Raw genomic sequence first — 13,470 nt, 5'->3', positions numbered from 1 at the left:
TCTAGTGCCTGACGAGCACTTCCCCCTTTGCCGTGTGTGCGGCCGCGAGCTCTCAACGAACGAAGGCCTAGAGCGCGAGGCACCGCCCTTACCTTACTGAAAAGCTGTGCACATAGCACAAGAGCAAAATGCAGCATGTATTAACTCCGCCAATTAGCTGCCTGACTTCCTTTACAGCGCACCGTCTCTTCTACGACCACATCTGCGAAATTTAGAAAATACAAGTAACAAATGCCCTGCTATATGGGATTTGTTGTGGGGACACAGCTACCTCGCAAGGCCGACCTCTCCCCACCTCCTGCTTTTCCGCAGTACCCACAGCGTTCTCTACTGGATTCAACAAGAGCCACGTACTTGCCACTCTTGCGGAGCATCTCGTCGAACTCCTGGGCGGAATGCACCTCCAGTACAGTCCCCATGCTGCCAGAACTGAGCTACAGCGAGAGAGAGCACCAGCAGGGCGTTGCCAGATGGAATAAATCATGCCCACAGTCTGTCAGCACCAAACCACACAAAGTCAGTTTGCATGTGAATGACATCATTAATAAATATTAATGAGGTCATTTGAATACAAATGACATTATTGAGCCCGCCTCCGTGGGGCTTCTACTAGCCGCAGCCATGGGAAAACTAGCCAACCACAGCAGGCGAAAAAATCACCGGCGGGGCAACAAGAAGCCGCCCAAAATCCCGCAACCCGCACACGGCATGAAAAAGCCGCAGCAGGTTGCAGAAAGGAGCCCAATTGGCCTGGAAAACCGCCCATCCGGCAACACAAGCTAGGGAAGGAGAGAGAGAGAGAGAGAGAGATGCAGCTCAGTGGCGTGCACTAGGAGGAAAACACAGCGGTGAACCACAGCACCTGCTTATTCTGCTAATTACTAATGCATTTCTGGCTTACTTTTCAGTTGTCAAAATATTTGGTTTTTATTTAACATAGTTATGGAAGTCAGAATTGGGCCATTTCTTTTAACCAGCCTAGAACTTTGATTGCCTATAGGATATCGCTTCTTTTCTAAGTAAGTCAGTTTTATACTGTCCTGGGTGGATAAGCGTACAACGCTCATGCTTAATCCAACAGTTTTTATTCATCTGTTTGATTTATGACTGTAATATCATTGTATCCCCGGTGGAATCGGGTGGCAGGAGCTTCGTTATGTTGACCAATCTCTGACAAAAAGACCAAGGAAGGACTATCCTCATCTCAGGTCAAACTCCACTTTTGAATGCACGTGTCATTGGCCTTTTGGATAAACCCCATTTATAACGCCTGAGCTTGTACAGAGGTCAAATGGTTTTTGCCTATATATTAACAGGAATGAACCTAGTTTATATGATGGTAGGTGTGATTTCACTCGCAGATTTACTGCTATTGCTCTTCTTAGTGTTTACATTGTGCCAAAGAGTGCTTCTTTCAGAAGCTTATAGGGAAGGAGAGTTCAAACTTTCAGCGAAAAAATTTCCAAAGCAATAAACCCAACAATTTTGACACAAAAAATAGCTATGTGGGGAGCCGGGGGGGGGGGGGGTGTTCTTCCATATTCAGGATACTGCTGTACAGGTTTATAACCTGGATAAACCTACACAAAACGCGGATATTCGAACCTAACAATATTTCTGAGCCAGAAGAGTGGCATATTCCTAAAACAACAACAGAAAGACCGTAAACTGGCAACAAGAAAACAGTTGGATATTGCTATTTCTGTGAAGGAAATATTGCAAAAGTGAATAACTGAAATGGTATCCTGCACATGTCATTCACCGTTTTGTTTTAAATTCTGCACCTATTTTAACAATTTGCAAATAAATAGTAACTATGCATTAACATTTGCAGAAAGATGTTATGTTTACCTTTGTCAGACACAAACATAAGATATACACTAAATTATGATTATGTTCGTGCTGCTTTAACTTAAATGAAATTAAATTAGCCAAAAATAATTTTTTTTTTATTGAAAAGTGCTCAGTTTGCCCATCAGTCATACGTAAAGTGACTGGCTGAGTAACGAACCATCATCGCACTTTGGCGTTCTCAATACTGGGAGACTTACAGAGAAAGGCACCCATCTTCCGACACAAATCAGGCATTGGGTGTCCCTTCTCTCAGGGTCGCCCAAATCGGCATAATCGAAAGGTGATTTTGGGTGCCCTCAACTTTCCGTCGCGGGGACGACCAAAGTTCACGGGGGCATGTCGGCAGCATAGTGAAGGCGGGACTGGGGCATGCTTAAGAGATGGGCGTGCTCGGCCGATAATGGAAAAAAGAAGGGCTTCCCTGACGAGCACTTGACCAACTTTACTTGGTCCATACCATGTAAAATGAGTTTATCTTGTTGGGCAGACTGGATGGACCGTTCATGTCTTTATCTGCTGTCATTTACTATGTTACTATGTGCTTTGAACATCCAGCGATGACATGGTGTCTGAATTTATACCAGATAGTCCTGTCTTCTCCCCACCACCCTTCCCTACATCATCTGCACCCTTATTGGAGCCTGTCCCTTTCTTCTTCCTCAAAACTGTAGCATTGTTGTCACAATGATGGAAGTACATATGTAAATACTTCCTGTGACTCCACATATGTTGCAAACCTCCTGCAGCCGGAGCCAGTACCACTGGAGTACCCGGGGCACAAGACGTATGCTGGGTAAAAGAGGCGGAGAGAAGATGTGAGAAGGAATGAGCTAGGGGAATGAATGAGTCTTGGGTGTTGAGAAAGGGGGCAGGGCCTATGGTAGTGGTTAAGGGGCTGACTAGGGAGCTGGGCCTGGAGAGGAGGAGGAACAGAGTGAATGAGCCTGGAAAGGATGTGAATGAGGGAATGTGCTTCAGGGAGTGAACCTGAAGTTACTGGGGAGCAATGGATGAGTGGCTGAGTCGAGGAGGGGGTGATGAGTGTTCAGTTTGGAGGCCTGTGAGCCTTTGCTTGAAAGATAATGGCAAGAATAAAAGGAAGGGGAAAGGAAAACATTGAAAAGAGACAGAATGGAGAAAAAAGAAAATGAGGAATGGGAGGTAAGGTAATGTAAACCCCCTAGTCGTGGAGCAGGTAAATTTGAATAATGGAAGAAATAAATATATGAGTGTCACAGTTTTAAATAGGGTTCCCAAATAAACTCCACACAACCAAGGGATTTAGCAAGAAAAAAAATATTAAAGGTTTTATTAAAGGGTAAGAGGGATAGAGGGTAAAGTAAATAGAAACACTTGTTGGTTATGTTTCTTCAATGTTGGTACCAATTTTTACAGATTGATGGTATTAAATAGAATTAGTGCAAGATGTTAAATGCTTTGAAATAAGTTACAAAGGAAATAAAGGCAATAACAATTTTAAAACTACAATTTCAATAACCAAGACCCCAACCCCACTCCTGCTGTAACACAAAATATCCCAAACATGTACACAGCTCTAATTAGTGTACTCAGATCTGATATATATATTTTTCAGTTTGTGTGCACACAAAAAAAGTTACCGGTATGTCAAAATCTTCGCTAGCATCGCAGCTCCCTTGCATTGGGTACCTTGGTCTTCTCTACATCCACGTCTTCTCGGTTGGAGAGGTCAACTCAAGGGCCCAGGAAGTCCAGGACACCTACTGCTCTGACTCAAAAAAACTCAAAAAAGGAAAACCCTGACTTTCTGTGCTCGGTGTATGTGCTAACCTCAATCAGTAGTTTGTTTGGCAAGGAACTTGAGGACTAACTAGATTCAAATAAAACAGATAAGTGGGGAAATCCCTATCTAACCCACCCAAAACATGACCCCTTTTGTTTTGTTCTACAACCACCCCAAATCTCACTGATGGACGGCTACACTAACTCCCCTAGAGGCAGACACTCACAGGACTCAAGGCATAGGCATGGCAGCTGTTCCCCAAGGCAGGCTTTTGTCTGGATCCCCGGAGGCAGGCATAAACAAGAAAAACACAGTGTTCACTTTTAGTCTGGCCACTCAGTGCAGGGGGATGCCTCTTCTCTCTCTCTTTGTGGATGCTCAAACCAGCAAGCTTCTGGGCTAGATCCCTCCTGAGGCAGGCACTCAAAAAGCACAGTTCCTTTTCTTATCTGGGCACTCAGTGCAAGGGGGGGGGGTATCTCTCTCTGGAAATGCCTCTTGTTTACAGGACAGTCACATGGCTGGCTTTCTCCTCTCTGGACAGGCAAACACTCACACAGAGGGATGCCCTGGGGGGACTTCTGGGATTCAGGGACCTCACCAAGCTGCTCTCTCTCTCTTCAGCTCTGCACTGCTCCCAACACACTCCAGACCCCCTTCTCTTTCCCCTCTGCTGCTCTCTCTGCCTGAGTGCCCGTATTTCCTTCAGGACTCACCAGCTCTCTCTTCATCTGGAGCTCATCAGTGGGTCCTCTATCAGCCTGCAGCTGCCTCTTTTTTGTCTTGATTGGATCTTATCCTCATCCAGCCTGCCTGAGCATGCCCCTCTCTGCCTGAGTCCAATTTCTTCTCTCAGGCCATGCTTTCAGCCACCTTTCTTTGTCTGTAGCCTCGATTGCCTTGCTGTGCCTCTTTTGTTCCCAGGCAGCCTCTGCTGTACTGTAAAACATTTTTTTCTTTGTTCCACTCCTCCTGCCCCCTGGATTGGCTCAAAATTCGCGCCAATCTAAGGATCAGACTGCCTCCTGCCACCTCATTGGTCCAAATTCGTGCCTCTTAGCAGATCCTGGCTCCTATTGGCTATCTCACACACTGTCCCTCCCCTAGTTCCCAGCTTGCTTTGGGTACCTTAGCCAGCAAATCAGGAGCCTTGTACTGTGCTCTCAGACAGCCAATCGGGAGCTCTGTAACAAGTCTGCCCTTCTCTCACAGTTACAAACTGTTGAAACTTTATACACACACATCTAGCAGCCATGGACATCTGAGCTCTTTGTACAACCGTGCTGGAGCATTTTAAACACTCTAAACATTCTAACAAAAGGTGCTAGCATTGTTGCTGGCTCTCAGCTTGTCCTCTGTGTCTCCCTGCTCACTGCAATATGCCCCCTTCCCAGGAAAGAGGGGGGGGGGGGACAAGGTAAAAGCTTCTTTTCTTCTCTATATTTACAGTAAGATAAAACAGAAGAAAAAAGTAGAAGGGTGAGGAAGAGAGGAGGAGGAAGAAGGAAAGGTGAGAGTAAGACATCACATCCTCTGAAATGTACCACACCAACTCTCTACCAGTGCAATCACATTCAATCACTTCTCTCTATATAAAAGGCAACACCAACGTTCTATGAAGCCTCCAGCCGGAAGTGTGAAGGGGCGAGATATCCGGTTTCCCTATGAGTGTCTGCCCCGCCCTCTCTGTAACACAGTCAGTGAAGGAAAACAGCAGAGCACGCAATCAAATCACTGGCTCTGTAACAGTGAAGGACTCAGAGGGGGGAGGGGAGAGAGGCCAGAGGGCAGGGACACACACACGCCCACATGCACACAGAAGAAAACATTGCTAGCCCCCGTTTCATTTGCATCAGAAACGGGGCTTTTTTACTAGTATATACATATACACAAACACTTTTGCATTCACACTGGCATATGCACACACAGATCCCAACTATACACTTTAGACACCCTCCCACTCCCTAGCTATAGCTTATACCTCCAGCCTACCCTCCACTCGTGCATCACAATCACTCCTAAAATGCAAGTTAAATAACCCTAAGAAGGAAGAATGAATCCATGAGATATTAAACAATTGTCATCTGGATTGGAATTCAGGCAGGTTCCCAAGTTACTTTGGTCACTCTCCTACAATATAGTGAGCTGTATTTCTATTTTTAATAATGTTGCATCAATTTAAATATACTTGCATATGCAAGTTTTATATATGAAAATTCAGTGCAGATTTTTGTCCTTTCATTTAGGAACTCTATGAGTTGGCCACTCTAGTTTGATATTTTTCAAAGCATGATACTCCAGCCCCAGGATATGCAGGACGAGGAAGCAGAAAAGTACCTACTGTACCTGCATGTAACTCACCCTGAACTACTGAGAAAGATGTGAGCTAAATCCAAAATGTAACAGTATAACAAAGAGAAAAGTATTTGAGAAGAAAGATCCTGGGAACTATAAATCAGATTGCTTGCTTATAATTTTATGAGACCAGAACCAACCCTTTGTGACTTGACAAAAACAAGTTAAAGCATATACAGGGCAGTGGATACAGTAGTAGATGATGACAAAAGGATACTCGATCATCTGGACATATTTTTGTAATCTTATGTACATTAACAATAAAGAACAAAAATGAACACTTCTCTGTCTACTTTATTAGATTGCCTTGATAAACTTCGTAGTAGAGAATGACAGGGGGACAAAATTTGTCCCTGCCCCGTCTCCATGGGTTCTGTCTTCGTCCCCACCCGAGCCGCAGGCCCCTTCTCCATCCCTGCAACGTCCCCGCAGGTTCTGTCCCCGCCCCATCCCCGTGAGCTCTGTTCTCATCTGCAGAAGCCTTGAACACATGATTTTATATTTAAATCTTTTTATTAAAGTATAAAAGGAACAATATGCTTTGCAACTGTTGTGTATAAATTACAAATAGAAAACAATAATAACTAGCAGTTATAATAACCCTCCCACCACCACCACTGTCTACCCTTCCAATCGCAACAATAAGTGACTTCTACCAAAAGGAATGCTAATCCACCCTGTTAAATTGTCCAGGGGTACAAAATACAACCTGTTCTGTATGCCCTAGAGGGGAGAAATATGCCCTATGAAGCACTGCTATGATTTTTTAATCTGTGGATGAATAAGACGTCATCAACAATCTCAGGATTCAGTCTAGCTCTCCTGTCTTCCACAGTCCTTCCTGCAATAGAAGATGTCTTCTTAGATGTGCTGGTAGCAGGATGTACAGGATCCCCCATGCAAAGTTTGCAAGCTGTGGCCAGCATGTTTGTTTTTCCAAAAAAATAAAAATATTGTCGTCTGCATCAATCAAGCATAAATAACAGTCCAGTTAATTAACAGGCTTCAAAGTAGAAAGTGACACGGGGACGTCCTCACGGGATCTGACCCCATCCCGTTGGTTACAGGAGGTCCCTGTCCCCGTATCATTGTCTGGGGATAGTGCTGGGCAGACTTATACGGTCTGTGCCAGAGCCCGTGGTGGGAGGCGGGGCTGGTGGTTGGGAGGTGGGGATAGTGCTGGGCAGACTTATACGGTCTGTGCCCTGAAGAGGAGAGGTACAAATCAAAGTAGGGTATACACAAAAAGTAGCACATATGAGTTTGTCTTGTTGGGCAGACTGGATGGACCGTGCAGGTCTTTTTCTGCCGTCATCTACTACACGTTACTTTGTAGTGCTCCAGGTTTCTGCCTCCTCCTCTGTACATCTTCTGTGCTTTCAATTCCATTTGCATCAATACAAGCACTTAAGGATAGTTCACACAGCTGACTATCACCTCAAAGCAGTTAAAGTCCAACTATGAAATACATAGAGTAAATTAGTATTGCTAAGGAAAAACAGTTGCTCTTTACTATGAAAACAAAGCATCAACTGAGATGCTAAATATGGATGTCATTCTGAAAAATGTCAGTGACACAAAATGATGCCACTACAAAATTAATTCGTAGATTGCATAAGAAAAAAAACCAAATGAAAGAGCAATTATCTGAGAATAAACAGGACATAAAATCCTCATTATTTGGTGACATCATCCTATGGAGTCTCACATGATGCTATGAGTAACAATGTCTAGACTTTTACAGAACCTTCCAACATGGACTACTACACATATGGGAGACACCCCCAACTGTCATCACTACACAGGGCCAGCTCAGTTCTTTTTTCTCTATGAAGCCCCTCAGATACATCTCTCTGCAGTGTTACATTTTTCTTTAAAGTGAATAATTTTCAGGCTAGTAGATGCAGCCACTTCAGTAATTCCTGTCCAGATCACACTAGTTTAGCTTTTTCATTAATATTCTTGCATGGCTGCAAACTGCACCAATTCAGGTGAATTGAGTCATTTCAGTTGAATTCTAAGATTGAGCAATAAGAATTTGATGCAGCCATTTTACTATTTAGAGTGGCAGGACCATACTGGTAACAGATATACATTATTGGTGTTTAGTGTGCCTTGAACCTCAGCACACACGAATCTAGAAGCTGCATCAGATGCAATGGATGTATCTACATTGAGAGGACATCAGTCACCCTCAAGGTTGAGCACTGATCAGGATGATTCATCTTTGAAGACTTGCCCGAAGTCGAAAGAGTCTGGCTTTTTGATATCAGCACTGAAGGATTCTAATGTCACACATCAAGCAGAGGCTAAGAAGCCTTTTTCAAAACATGATACCAGGAACATTGAAATACTGGCAGCTAATCCTTATAACTGCCATAAGTAGAGTTACTGTATTTTGCCCTCTCAAAAGAGGACACGTCCCACCCACACCCCGCCCCTTTTGCATCCTCGCCTCGCCCCCTGTCACATATTCCCCTCCCCGCCCCCCCCCCCCGTCACCTCCTTTCCCCCGGGTAATCTCCCCTCCCCTCTCCTTACTATCTACTACCCTAGTGGTCTAGTGACCTCTTCGAGGCAAGAAAGAGACCCCTCTTTCCTGCCCAGAGTGCTGTCCTTGCCCTGCATCCTGTTGCTGTGACAGTCTTGGCATTCAAAATGGACGCCGAGAGTTGAAGTCTCGCGAGGCCGCTTCAACTCTCGGCGGCCATTTTGAATCCTGAGACCGTCACAGCAACAGGATGCAGGGCAGGAAAGCGGGGGCTCTTTCCTGCCCCGAAGAGGTCACTGGACCACCAAGCCAGTAGATAGTAAGGAAAGGGGAGGCTAGGATAGGCCCGCCGCTCGCCCGTTTGTCCAGAAATCCGGACAAACGGGCGGACTGGAAAAACCCGTCCAGATGCCCGGTCATGTCCTCAAAAAGAGGACATGTCCAGGTAAATCCGGACATTTGGTAACCCTGGTCATAAGAGGTGCATCAGCCTCCAAGGATATCAGTTCCCGTGGAACTGCAAAACTAACGGAACTTTGCTTTCCCTCCCCGCACATACTTGAGATTACCCTGGTGTTCTAATGGCTTGCTTTGGGGCAGGAAAGGTCTCCACACTTTCCAGCCCGCTGCCACTGATCCTCTCGCCGTCTCCACTTGTTTAAAATGGAAGTCTCAGCGACCATTTTAAACAAGCAGCAGCAGCTAGAGGATCAGCGACAGCGGGCAGGAAAGCATGGGGACCTTTCCTGCCCCAAGCCACTAGACCACTAGGGTAACCTGAAATATGTGCAGGGAGGACATTCAGGGCTGGAGGAGAGGTGGATGGATGGATGGTGTTGTGTGGATGGGAGGGAGTTGAAGCCCATTAGAAGGTCTCTGTTTCCCCTTCCTCACACAGCCGTCATCGCTGTACACGCAAAGCCAACAAACCTATGAGCTGCTGCATCCATGTTGTTCTTTATTGTTGGTAGCATTTTTATTTAATCTCACTTATATTTTCAAACATACTTGGATGTGTACAGAAGTATAATAACAGAATAACTTTTCATAGGTAGAGTAAAAATGCTAAATAGTAGTAGTAGTAATTTGTTTATAAATTGTAATCAGTGTGTCATTTGGAAGAGCTAGTTAAAGGGACACCCTAGCACTGTTATATTCATGCAGAGATTTTTTTTCTCCTGGTAATGGGTCACTAAATCAGACATCATGCTATGAGAATCAGGTGCTCAACATTCAGAGTTTCTATTTATTTATTTATTTACTTACTTACTTACTTATTTTTTACATTTATATCCCACATTAAGTTGAAACCTGGGAGCATTTAAAATCTTTTTTATTTGCTGTGCCTACATTAAAATAAAAGAAAGCATGTGGGAAATTGCTCCTTTTGTTTTGTGGATTGCAGTGGTATATTATAAAAATGGCTTTACGGCATACCTATCGTGGTCACGCAGACTCCAGTGACAAACGGTGCAATCAACCAAAGGTCTTTTTCAAGACCACTGCTATGTTTTTTGTCTCCAGTTTTTCACTATCAACTGAGACTTGAGATTATTTTGATATCATCAATTCATAAGTTTTGGTTTTTATTACAGACACAAGACTCCTGATGTAGGCCACCTTGGCTGAAACACAACGTTGTGTCGAGTCATTTTAATGTAACTTCAATAAATATTGTTTGTTTTAAATATAAAATTTGGTTCCAGTTTTTTGGTTAAGCCTGGTTCACATTCCCATTTTTTTGTTTATTAATATTATAAAAATGCACTTGCATTTTATTATTACTACTATTTCACAGAGAGGGATTGAATTATAAGTGAAGGGTTTCCTTCATGCAGAAGTTCTGTCCAGCATCAGTCTAAATGTGCCAACATTGTCCAGTTCAGCACACTATTAACCACCAAGTTTATACAAAGTTAATTATGCTCAGTGGAAAATAAATCTGTTGCCTCAGGCTGCTTGCTATATGAATGTCTTATCACTGTTTCATTATTGCTACCAAGTATTACATATTAAGGGCATTTGTTTTAAACTTTGCTTTAATTTGTTTATCTAGTCCTTACATGCACACGATTTTGCTTTTTAACCCAATGGTGAATCCTAAGGGTGGTTGAACAATTAAGTATAAACTGTGTAGTTTCTGACTTGTTTTGGACTGCTTTGGGTCCTGCTAATCTGTACATCTGCCGTCTTAGCAGCAGTGGTGTCGCGAGGGCAGCTGACACCCGGGGCGGGTCGCCGCGACGCACCCTCCCCCCTCCGTAGCGCAACACCCCCCCCCCCCGAGAACACACCCGGAAGGCGGTAGAAGGGCGGGGGGGCGGGCCAACCCGCCGAGAGCACGCCGCTGGGAGGGTGTCGGCGCCTCGCTGGTTCCTTGCTCTCTCTGCCCCGGAACAGGAAGTAACCTGTTCTGGGGCAGAGAGAGCAAGGAACCAGCGAGGCGCCGACACCCCCCAGCGGCGTGCACCCGGGGCGGACCGCCCCACCGCCCCCCCCCTTCCTACGCCACTGCTTAGCAGAGTACAGAAGAAAATGATTTATGTTACTTTTACTAGAATGTTTTACTGCTTCTAAAATTTGGCTTTCTTGGAGGGGGGGGGGGGAGTCAAGGTGACTGCAGCACAGCAAGGGCTGGGCGAGCCAGGAGCTAGGATGGAGGAGATTACTTGCGGTGGGGACGGGTTAGATTTCTGTCCCATGCAACTCTCTAGTCTGGTAGAGAGATCACTTGTTACACCAGTGCTGCAGGCACAGCCTTTGATTGTTTTGCCCCAAAAAGATGAGTTATGGATAGGAGGAACTGTAAATGTGTACATACTGTAGGATTTACTAAAATTGAATTAGAGGACTTACACCATATCCCTGAGTTTGGCTCTGACTTACTTGTACAAAATATCTTGTTGGATTAAATTGAGTTGTTCTACATTGAAAGGGTTGCTGTCTCCAGACTACTGGAGATCTGAACAAACTGCCATAAGACATAAGCATCGCCACACTGGGACAGACCAAAGGTCCATCTAGCCCAGCACCCTGTCTCTGACAGTGGCCAATCCAGGTCACAATCACCCGACAAGATCCACGGAGCAAAGCATTTTGTACTGCTTGTCCTAGGAATAGTGGATTTTTCCCTACGTCCATTTAATAACATTCTATGGCCTTTTCCTTCACGAAGCCGTCCAAACCTTTCTTAAACTCTGCTAAGCTAACCACCTTAACCACATTCTCTGGCAACGAATTCCAGAGTCGAATTACGCGCTGAGTAAAGAAAAATGTTCTCTTATTTGTTTTAAACTTACTGCACTCCAGCTTCATCGCATGCCCCCTTGTCCTAGTATTTTGGGAAAGCGTAAACAGACGTTCCATATCTATCTTTTCCACTCCACTCATTATTTTATATACCTCTATCATATCACCCCTCAACTGCCTTTTCTCCAAGCTGAAGAGCCCCAGCAGCTTTAGCCTTTCCTCATAGGAAAGTTGTCCCATCCCCTTAATCATCTTTGTCGCCCTTCTCTGCAACTTTTCTAATTCCACTATATCTTTTTGAGGTGCGGCGACCAGAATTGAACACAATATTCTAGGTGTGGTCGCACCATGGACCGATACAGTGGCATTATAATATCCTAATTTTTGTTTTCCATCCCTTTCCTAATAATACCTAACATTCTATTTGCTTTCTTAGCCGCAGCAGCACACTGAGCAGATTTCAACGAGTCATCAATGATGACTCCCAGGTCCCCTTCTCGTTCTGTGACTCCTAACGCTGAACCTTGCATGACGTAGCTATAGTTTGGGTTCCTCTTTCCCACATGCATCACTTTGCACTTGCTCACATTGAACGTCATCTGTCATTTAGACGCTCAGTCTCCTAGTCTCGCAATATCTTCTTGCAACTTTTCACAATCTTCCCGCGATTTGACGACCTTAAACAACTTTGTGTCATCAGCAAATTTGATAACCTCGCTAGTTACCCCCACCTCCAGGTCATTTATGAAAATGTTAAAAAGCAACGGTCTCAGCACAGATCCCTGAAGGACCCCACTAACTACCCTTCTCCATTGCGAATAGTGACCATTTAACCCTACTCTCTGTTTCCTATCTTTCAACCAGTTTTTAATCCATAACAATACACTACCTCCGATCCCATGACTTTCTAATTTCCTCTGGAGCCTTTCATGAGGGACTTTGTTAAACACTTTCTGAAAATCCAGATACACAATATCACCGGTTCACCTTTGTCGCCATATTTGTTTACCCCTTCAAAGAAATGCAGTAGATTGGTGAGGCAAGACTTCCCTTCACTAAATCCATGCTTTAGAATGTGCTGTTATTTTGTTCTTAATGATAGTCTCTACCATTTTGCCTAGTACCGATGTCAGTCTCACCGGTCTATAATTCCCCTGGAACCTTTCTTAAAAATTGGCGTTACATTAGCGACCCTCCAATCTTCCGGTGCCTGTTGCAGAGTTTTCAGTAAAGTTTGAGTTTGGATTACAAAAACCCTGGACTGGAGTTTTCTTTGTTGCACAACAGTGAAAGTTATTTTGTCCCCTGACTAATAGGGTTGTAAAGAGTAGAAGAGCCTAGCTACCACCCTAAGGCCTACTGGATTTTTATCTGGCCTCGGCCTGTGCCCAGCTCAGAGTGTTGAAGCATAAAACTGTATGTTTGTGGCCTGGGTCTAGTTTGCCCAACCCTGAAAGCTAGTTAGTGTCCGAGAATGCTAGTGTGAGAGACCCGGCTTACATTAACAATAAAGTGTTCTCTTTTTTTAAGAAGAATGTTGTACATGTTATCAGGCAACTTCGCTCTATAAATACAGTACTTTGAACCTGTTTTAATCTATGATGATAACAGCTTTTCTAGGAAGCTAAGAATTATTTATTGGTATCTGGTTATGAGGCAAGGAGTTTGCACTACCACTCCTACTGCTCCACCCATGCAACTGTATATTGTGCATGAGCAGCATGCTGTGTGTTCCGGCTGGCAATGGTTAGATTCAGCT

At 44.4% G+C, this 13,470-nt stretch overlaps 1 protein-coding gene across 3 annotated transcripts in view; it reads right to left on the bottom strand.

Annotated features, from left to right (window-relative positions):
* The window catches only part of LOC115470074 (glutaredoxin-3-like), a 177,169-nt gene extending 175,364 nt beyond the window's left edge, over positions 1-1,805 (bottom strand). For all 3 annotated transcript variants that reach the window (XM_030202966.1, XM_030202965.1, XM_030202968.1), the window contains exon 1: positions 355-1,805. In XM_030202966.1, coding sequence (XP_030058826.1) covers positions 355-419 — 65 coding nt within the window. In that variant the 5' untranslated portion in view covers positions 420-1,805. The remainder of the gene's footprint in view (positions 1-354) is intronic.
* Positions 1,806-13,470: the final 11,665 nt, after the last annotated feature.

Source organism: Microcaecilia unicolor, chromosome 5 (genome assembly GCF_901765095.1).
Source record: "Microcaecilia unicolor chromosome 5, aMicUni1.1, whole genome shotgun sequence".
In the NCBI taxonomy this organism is placed as follows: domain Eukaryota; kingdom Metazoa; phylum Chordata; class Amphibia; order Gymnophiona; family Siphonopidae; genus Microcaecilia; species Microcaecilia unicolor.
This window is presented reverse-complemented; position numbering and strand designations above follow the sequence as displayed.